General features: G+C 31.2%; 1 protein-coding gene across 1 annotated transcript; it reads left to right on the forward strand.

Moving 5' to 3' along the window:
- Positions 1–3,829: 3,829 nt before the first annotated feature.
- Positions 3,830–10,417, forward strand: LOC132743565 (putative ankyrin repeat protein RF_0381; the record flags this gene model as incomplete). Its single annotated transcript, XM_060732094.1, is given in 6 exon segments — positions 3,830–3,905; positions 4,861–5,130; positions 6,965–7,083; positions 7,847–8,060; positions 8,526–8,672; positions 10,304–10,417. Coding segments are annotated over 6 exon segments (895 nt in total), but the record flags the coding sequence as incomplete, so codon positions are not given.
- Positions 10,418–10,513: the final 96 nt, after the last annotated feature.

Raw genomic sequence — 10,513 nt, forward strand, 5'->3', positions numbered from 1 at the left:
CCTGCACTTGCTAGTAACTATAGAGGAATCAGTCTCGTTAGTTGTTTTTCAAAGATATTTACAGGTGTTCTGAATAACAGATTGACAAAATGGTCTGAAGAAAACGACAAAATTAGTGATGCACAATTTGGTTTCAGGAAGGGTCGCTCCACAGTTGATGCTATTTTTGTTTTAAATGCTGTTGTTAATAAAATTTTTTATGAAAATGGACGTCTGGCATGTGCCTTTATAGATTTTCAAAAGGCTTTTGATAGTGTTTATCGTAATGGTTTATGGTTTAAACTATATAATATTGGTGTACGTGGAAAAACTTTAAGAATCATCCACGATATGTACTCTAAAGTAAAATCACGAATAAGGGGCTGTAAATCATATTCAGATTTCCTGGAATGTTCAATTGGTCTTAAACAAGGGGAGGTAATGTCCCCGATATTGTTTTCTATGTTTTTAGAAGATTTAGAAATGTATTTATTAAATGATATTAATTCTGGTTTAACATTAGATGATATTACATTTATTCTCATGTTATTTGCTGATGATATTGTCATATTAAGTAAATCCCCTGAAGACTTACAAAATAGTTTAAATACATTACATAATTACTGTACTTTATGGGGCCTTAAAGTAAATGAAGGTAAAAGTAAAATTATGGTTTTTAGGAAGAGGGGTCCGATAAGAAATAATGAGTATTGGACATATAATGATATTCCCTTAGAAATAGTCGACAATTTTAATTATTTAGGTACTGTTTTCAACTATACAGGTAGTTTTACTTTAAATCAAGAGTATTTAGTAGGGAAAGCCCTAAAGGCGTTAAATGTTTTATTGTTCAATTTAAAACAGACACCAGTTAAAGTACATCTAAAATTTTGTAAGTCCATGTTATGTGTTAAGCAGTCAACTAGCAGCATGGCTATTTATGGTGAGCTGAAAAGGTACCCATTATATGTAAACAGATATGTACGTATTATCAAATTTTGGTCAAATATTGTAAACAGTAATAATGTTATACTTAGATACTTATATACATCAATGTTAAATGATATTAATAGAGGAAAAAAATAACTGGTTGTCTAATGTGAAATCATTGTTAGATAATGCAGGTTTGTCATATATATGGTATAATCCAAGTATTTATAACCTTAAAAATGTACATTTATTATTTAAGCAAACTCTTATTGATCAATTCATCCAGTCATGGTATCATAATGTAACAACTAGCCCGAGCCTAGGCACATATAGACTTTTTAAGACGTCATTTGATTACTCACTGTATCTTGATAAAATTCCTGAGAAATTTAGGATTGCTTTTGCAAAATTAAGATTGTCTTCACACCAACTTAGAATAGAAACTGGACGGTATGGTAATTGTAGAACTGAACGTAGTGAGCGATATTGTCTTATTTGTAATTCACGTGATATAGAAGACGAATTTCATTTTGTTTGTATTTGTAATGCTTATAATGATATACGTAAACAGTACTTAAAGAAATATTATTATAATAGACCTAGTGTCCATAAATTCGTTGAACTAATACAGAATACCAACAGCAACATGCAACTTAAATTATGTAAATATATATATGAAGCGTTTGAAATACGTCCGGGTATTGTTAATATGATATCTGAATAAGCTTATTACTATATATACCTTTATCAATAAAAAAATATACTAATTGTCCGTGTTAAAATTCAATAATTTCATGAAACATTTGACTGATTTTGACTGTTATTTAGCTGTAAGTCATTAAATATACAAAATCTCCATTAGTTCAACCTCCTTGTTTTCTCGCTTCCGTTTTCTTTCTTGTTTTGACTATATGTATCATATTTTCCGCTAAAAATATAATTGTATATAAATTTGTGTCATGTTGACAAGTTATATTGTATCATTGTATATATGTATTGTGTAGCAAGAAACGTCATGTTTACGTTACAAAATAAAATATTTTGAATCTTGAATCTTGAATTATTAAACTGGCCATTATAAAATATTACTTTAAATGCATAGTGTCCGGAAATAAAGACAGGCGCATTTTAATTATACTTTATCAACTGTTCATTAAAACGTACAATGTAGACGCAGTTTTAAATGAAATATTATTTTGCCAAATATTTTCGATTTACGTGATAGAAGAACAATTTTGAAAAATTCGATTGGTTTTCAGTGATTTAATGAAACAGATCTATTACAAAAAGTAATGGTTAATTTTCATTCTACCTTTCAGGAAAACAAAACTGTAGCAAATGTTAAGGTTTCAATTGAAGTTACACGGAATTTGTTATATCTTTCGCATTATTAATAACTTAGAGCTGTTTGATATACATTTGTATTTTAGAAATATTGGGAAAAAAAGAATTACCATATTTTACTGTGTTTCGGTTTTGTTTTCTTATCACTAGTGTTTAAATCTTTAAAAAAAATGAGAATACATATCAACAAAGCAAGGCGACGTTCACAGAACGCAGCCCAGCACAATCCAGTCACACCAGCAAGCCAGCAGCGCACGCAGAATGCACCGAACTAAATTTTTTTTATTTCTGTCTTTTGACAGCTTATCTGTGATATGCAGGCTTCATAATCTGGTCCCCTTTCAAAATTCTATTTTATTTAGTTTTGCCTAGGCACATGCATTTATTTGGGATCATGGAATGGCACCAACGTGTCACATTGAAGACTCCATAATAATCGCCGTATGAACACATCTGCGGATGTTACAAAATTCAAAAAATGTCCAATTCGATCATGTGAAATGTTGAATTCTGCTTAAGCCGGTGCAAGGGGGCGTGGGCGGAAAACAGGCTCATTCAAACCGGGCCTGCAACATTTTCAAATTTGTCGTGTCGGGCTTTTTTTTTTAGAGATTCTGTTTTTATTTCTTCTATATTATAGCTAGAAAATATACATGTACTATAAAATCATGTCTGTCTTCTTTGTTGAATAAAATGTACTGAATTTTATAATCTTTATATAAAATTACTTGTTATATGTCTTTTTATGTTTATTGAAAGCATTGTTGCAAATAAGATTATATTTTTTTATAAATATCTAATATATATAATTTTAAAAATATTTGAAAAAACCAAAATTATTCGATTAAAATAAGTTATGAAGATGGGGTATTTATGAAAAAAGCCCTGCAGATTTTGTTCAATTGTTATCACAGAGTTGAAATTTAAGTCTCTGTTGTTATCAATTAATTAAAACACGGATTTATATTACTGTAATATAAATCAGTGATTAAAACAATACTTTTAGGAGTATATTCTTTTTGCCATTTAAAAAGAAAACATATACACACACAACAATTGAATATTTTTTATATAGTTTTGATGTTTCATAGGTAAATCTATATCAATTTTGCAAAAATTAGTTTTTGACTCAATTTCTTAGTTTATTTTCTATAACATCCTAAATTAATGTGATCGTCGATCTCATTATTATTGTGACTTATATGTCATAATACATGTAATATGGTCCTTGGTTGAAAATAAAAGTTATTCTATTCTATTTGTTTCTATTCTATTTGTTTCTATTCTATGTGTTTCGATATTATTATCAATATATCATATACACATAATTGCTCTTGTATGGATCTCCAATGTTGAAAGGTCAATTTATATAGATGGTGTATATAGATCTGTGTACAGTACTGTAAAACATCTTGTTTACTCTTCTTTTACTGCAAATGAAATCTTTTTGCTATGAAATAGGACTGTCTTTGTGTGAGACTAATGAATTTCGTCATCAAGATTCAAAGATTTCCATACAAACTAAACATGCATTTAATACTTTAGAACCTAAGGATATTTCCGTGATTTCAATATTTATCGGAAAGTTCACTAACTTTTCGGGTTAAAAGCCAGTCCAAATATGGCCACTAATGGAAGAAGAAATGCAAGAGGTATGCAAATGCTTTACTTGTACATATAAGTCTGATTTATATGCTGTAAATTACGTTAAAATAAAATTACCTTCTAAATTAAACAAAAGCTGTTATTAAATTGAGCATCCTGCCAGTGTTGCACGTCATTAAATGTTGAAATGCAGTGTTATTCGGATAGTGCAATTTCGACTAACAGCAATTGAGTTATTGACAGTTAATTTAGAATGTCGCCAAGTTTGATTTGTTTTGCATCTTTGACTTTAAACAAATTCATTTAGAACAAGTCCTGAATCTATATTTATAATGAATAATTATTAAATCATAGATGAAGAACATACAACCATTTTGTCCCCAGTTTTATAATTTAATTTTGACTTTAAATTTTAAATGAATCATTGAATGGTTGAAGTCTATTTACTTCCATTAATGTCAAATCTATGGTGGCTGATTTGGAACGTTTTGTGTGTCGTGTTGTCGCTAGCGACAAGATGAAAAGGCGATAACGATATAGGTTGCGTTGCAGCTATCGACAATGCAACACGCAATGTACCAAATCAGCCACCATACAAACCCCTCACGGGAATGTAGACATGACTCTAGACTTCAGAGGCAGCTATGAGATACAAGGGAATCTGGGAACCAGTCCCTAGCTCTGTTTGAATAGACCACTTGGTTCTTTTACATGCCTAATGTTTAGCACTGATACATGGAAGGATTACCTGGATTTCTGACAAGTACACCTCTAGGTAGGTGGGAAATACTGAAAATGTCTCTGAAAAATCCAAAGGGTGTCACCAAGGATCGAACCCTGGACCACAGGAGTGATAGTCAGTGGTCTAACCAAGTGAGCTATCGCGCCACCTATCGTGTTGAAGTGTCTTAGTCAATTTTTTTGAGATTCTAGCTATTTTATTTTGTCTCTATCAGATAGAGTTAATTATATTGGACAACAAAGACAATACTGATTTTTCAGATAATTCCCGAGCTGGTTTTGAGAAGCGAGAGAAAAGACGTCAAATACGAGCTTTACAAGAAGCTATTGACAGGCACTCGACTGAGGATGTACAGGAAATAGTTCAGGATGAGTTTGATGTTGACTTCCAATACCGCAGTCAGACAGCCTTACAGCTTGCAGTCAAGGAGGGATGTTATGATATTTGTAAGATATTGATACAGAAAGGAGCTAATGTAAATATGGCTGATGCTGAACAGAACAATCTATTAAATATGGCCGCATGGAGAGGTAATAGCTGGAATTAACTAAAAAATGTGTCACTTTGTTTATAATCTGCAATATGTTTCTGTTCAAACATTTTTGTCTTGGTTAAATTTCACCAGCCTATATCTGCCAAAAGCAGGAGACCCTTGACAATATTGTGCTGAAATTTGCTTTCTGCAAAATAAAATATGTACAGGGCTCGAGCTACTGGGCGATTCGGGCGAAATAGTCGCCGAATTCCGTCTGACTTCGCCTACATTCTACATGAAAGCGAAGATGAAGTCGCCCGATTTTATTGATCCATTATTGAAAATTACCAACAATAACTGTGAATAACATGTTGTGTGTGTTTGCTTTGTTTACCCTCGCCGCCGGAAAAAGGGACTGTCATGCATCTCAATCAACGCGTATGTCATTAATCCGTTTGTTTACCAACATGTCATAAAAGTCTAATTAACAGACACTCGAGGAACAATTAGACTCCGCCCACGGCGAGATTACGATACGTGCGAGAAACCAATCGTAATTCACGTTTCAATCGAGGCGACATTATTAAACCAATCATTAAATCGCTAACATACAACTACCAGTAACAATTATTTATGATGGACGGATCAAACGTCAATTAAATTTTCACTATAGAATGATTGTCAGAATTAAGAGGCCCGCTCGACATATAACTGTAACGGTAATTTTAAATGAAAGTTATGATAACCTTTTTTGTCGACGAGTTAAATTTGATAAAATTGACGGCGTATTACACTGTATTTATTACAAATGTAGTTAAATTAAAGATCGTTTCTTTCGTTATCTACTTTCATTTTCTTTACAACATAAGTGAATATGAATATAATGTTCGACGCAAGCTTTTTAATAGTAAATCAGAAGGGAATAACTGTTAATCCACCCATGATATGATCCATTATAGGAATCAACTATGGCTTTTTTACTTTATTTAATGCAATGGTTGCATTACATGATACTCATTCTTATTATTACTTGTTTCAAACTACTTTTAAATTAAAATTGAATATTCTGTTGTAACACAAATCCAATTCATTTAATAAGATATGTACAGTGAGTCAACATAATTTCAATAACATACAAAAAACATCGATAAATGAATCTCCTCACTTCTCCCTAAAGTCTCCCCACTTCTCCCTAAAGCAGCTGGAGGGAGAAGTGACTTCTCCCTAAATTTTGAGCCTAGCTTGAGCCCTGATGTATTAATTAACAATGTGAGGTTTTTCAATTTTGTAAGTTCATGTATTTGCAGTAGGGCTGCAGCAATATAGATAACCTTCTGTATGGTTCAATTTTTATTATAACCTAGTACCTACTTGATTAAAGAATGTTTGATTTGAATATCTGCATTATACTTTAAATAATGATTTAGAAGTTATTTCAAAATGTGATTTTGATTCTTACAAGTTGTTTTGCTGCTGGATAAAATGATTGTTATTGTATGGTTAATGTTTGCTTTGAATAATAAGTAATTGATAATAAATGACTAGGAAGTTTAAAAACATTTGAATAAAGTTTAAAACTGCACGTCTATTAAAAATTTAATTATATTTTGTCATTCTTTGAAAAGCATTAGCCATTCAAATCTGACCTCAGTAGTTTTGTTGGTATAGGCGAAAGACCTACTGTAGACCACACTTATATTTACTTTACTTATATTAACTTGTCATTTTAATCAATTAATTAACAATTAATAACACAATTAATAACAAATTGTAATTCAGGTCAGATGATTGGATGCAGTGCATTCAGATATATCATAGGTGTTACAATGTTTTATTTATTGAATGATGAACTGAATTTTTCTAAAAATTTCTATCACTTTTTATTTTAGGACATTTAGAAATAGCAGAACTACTGATTGAAAATGGTGCTGATATAGATGATCAAAACATTAACGGATATACTGCAATACACACTTGTGCTTCACAAGGTCAAACAGATGTTCTACAGGTATTGTAGAGAAGGTTGTTTCCATTGTTTCTTGGTGTTTATGTGCTCAAATAATTTTTTTCCCAGTGAACCATATGATTGACAATTTGCCCTTGAGTTTTTACTGACTGTTTTTGATAGTTTCTTTTTTTATTGACAAATAACTTTAATATCTATCTAAGATATTTGGTGTGTTGGCCCACTCAATGAACCTTTACTGTGGACTTTCAGAGTGAATGGAGCAAGGTCTTTGAGACAAGAAATACATTTTCTAGTTAGCTTTGTCAAAGCAACATAGAAGAGTAAAAAAAAACATAAGTGTTACCAATGCTTTTTTTTTTTTTTTTTATAAACTTTAGTAAATGACCTGACTGTCTGTCCATTCATTTGTACAAGGTTAAGTTATGATGGCAAGTTGGATATACATGTATCTTAAGTTCTAACCATACTAAGTAACCTCAATTTGATGCACTTTATGTCATTTATTATGCCCACCCTTATCATAGCTCCTATTAGTACCACTAGGTTAATATTCGCAATAATATTTACTAAACAGTACAAAGGCCATTATACTAATAAGGTAACATATCTTTATAGTACATGTACATATAGTTACTTTTTACACATTTTCTCCTTAATTTTCTTGTGTTTAATTTTATGTATGTGGTTATATTTTATAGTATTGTTGATTATTTCTCAACTTCATCAAGTAGCATAAAACTATGTTTAATGAAAACTTAAATCAAAATCTTTTAAGTTATTCTGTTGTTATTTTTCTCTCCAGCTTTTGATATCATCAAATGCAGATTTAGATTTAAATAACAGAAATAGCCAGACAGCTTTACATGTGGCCGTGAGAGAGAGAAATTCAGAAATAGTTCAGTTACTTCTACTAGGAGGATGTAAAATGGACAAGATAGATGATAAGAGAAAGACGCCACTCATGTACGCAGCCGAGTTTGGCTTTAATGATGTTGTGCAAATTCTTATCAATGGAGGTACAAACCAGTCTTTTCAACTGTAATTGTCAGACCTTTGTGTTTTATTGTCATTTCTTGCAGAAAGATTTCAAAAAGTCATAAATATTTATGTACAATATAAAGCTATATTATACGATTGTTTGTACTCTGTATTATATCCTTATTTCAAAAAGCCATTGATATTCATGTACAATACAAATCTATATCATTCGATTTTTGTACTCTGTAAAAGTATTTTGATCTTGCCAAAGTGGATTTTGCCATGTCAAGATTGCACAAGATGGTAATTGCCCATTGTGATCAGACTCATCACAATTCATAATAGACAGTTTAAAGTGCTTATCATTGTTGTTTGATAAGACATTTGATTATAGTGATTTGCACTCAGTTTTAGACCTTTCCCATTAGAATGCCTTAGAATATTAAAATAACAATTGAAAGGTCCAACTTCTTATAAAATGTCATACAATTTTGATATAACAGGTGCTAGTATTAATGTTCAGGACAAGATAGGAAGTACAGCATTGTTCCTAGCAGTACAGAATGGACACCTTAATGTTGTACAAACATTGGCCAAAGCAGGAGCCAATGTTAACCTTCCAGTCACTAAAGGTGCAACACCACTCTTAGGTAACATATATATTTTTGTTATGTTAGATAATTACTAAGTTTGTTCTTTGTTATCTTTGTTTGTTATTTTTTAAAACAAATGATCTAATTATATAGAAGTAGCTGTACCAAAGTATAGAACATTCACTGCACAGCATCTAAACAGTTCAGTCAGTATTGAAGTATTGATAGAGGATATTTGTTTGTTAGGCATGTAAGATTGAAATATATTTCACTAAGTGAACACCAGATGCAATATTTTCACGAGAGGCATAACCCTGAGTAAAAATATAATAGCTGGTGTTTTGGAATGCAATATATTTCAATTCTATATGTAAAACAAATAAATTTTCTTTTTATTTCATACTTTTTAAGTGATTTTAAGTATTTTTTACTGATTTTTCTGCGTAACGTCGCGCATTATCCTTTATCACATCATGACGTCACATCATCAATTTAGAAATACAGTTCTGTTTAATTTCTCTAATTTTGTTACATTTTAAAATGTTGCATGATGACATCAACTTTCTTTTCCTAAAGAAGCAACATTTACATTATAACTGCCTTTATTTCAGCCTGTTATTTAAATTTAGTTATAATATTCTTTTCATCCGAATCAGTTATAGGTCGATTACAGTGAAATTATATTTTATAAATTTACTAGTGGTTTATCAGAATATAATCATCTGATACGTTTGACTCTCAATAAGTCAAAATCGCTTTACTCAAAATTCCGCCTTAGTCGAATAATTTCTAAAGTCCCGTCAAATTTCCTTCTTTATCTTTGTATTTTAACTCCGCTTAGGTCAAATTTTGACTTACCGAGACTCCTGTTTAGTCGAAAAGAAAATTTAGTCCCGTCAATTAAAGTCCACATATTTTCATCTCAATTAGTCGAAGTGTGAAAACAGCCAACTGATCAAAGGTCGGCGACATCAAGGTGAGATGTTGTCGCTCGTGATTTACACGCTTCATAGTAATTTTTAATTGCCGGTCATCATGTATTATTAACACGTCGTAAAAGTGTCTTTAATCCGTTTCACGACTTAATTGGTTTTAACAGTTAGATAACTAAATTAAAATTTTATTACATTTCTTTAAAAAAATTGACTCGTGCCAGTCTGACGGGTGTTAGTCAAATAACAGCCTAGTCAAATAACAGCCTAGGTATTGATGTGTATTATCAACGTAAATTATATTTGTATAATTAATGTTCCGTCATATTGCATACATTAATTTGTACTTCCGGTTCACGATAGTTGCTAATTTCGTTTTCGTCCGATGATCAATTAAGTCAAATATAATTGTGTGTTTATGTTTCACTATTAATATACATGTATTAAATTTTTAATGATATATTTTTGTTCATTTATAATTTGTAGTTGAAAGTGATTTACCGTCATTTCAATGGTTAAATATTGCAGCATTGCCGCTAACAGCAATAAGAAACCTACTTCTTTGCACATTCAATCAGGTACATGTATATACATGTACGAAGTCAACGTAATGGCGGTAGTTCCACGTTACTCGAATTCCGTTTCTCTCGAAGTAAAATACCTAGTCCCTTGGATTTCGAGTAACCGAGAGTCAACTGTATATTACAGTAAAACACAGGAAAGCATGAAATAATATTATATAATGAATGATTTTAGAGAGTATAAGCCAGGATCATACAGATATTGCTGTTTATCTGATAGATGTTAAATGTGATGTCAACCAAACTGACAGACTTCATCAAGCTCCCATACACTCTGCTGTTGCCAAAGGTAAAATAATAGCATCTACTGTACAGCCATACAGCCTTCAATATAAAATTCATGACTATGTTGTTTTGTTATCAGGTGTCACTTTCAATTCTTCAA

This window comes from Ruditapes philippinarum, unplaced genomic scaffold (genome assembly GCF_026571515.1).
Source record: "Ruditapes philippinarum isolate M1 unplaced genomic scaffold, ASM2657151v2 ctg569_1_1_1_1, whole genome shotgun sequence".
NCBI lineage: Eukaryota > Metazoa > Mollusca > Bivalvia > Venerida > Veneridae > Ruditapes > Ruditapes philippinarum.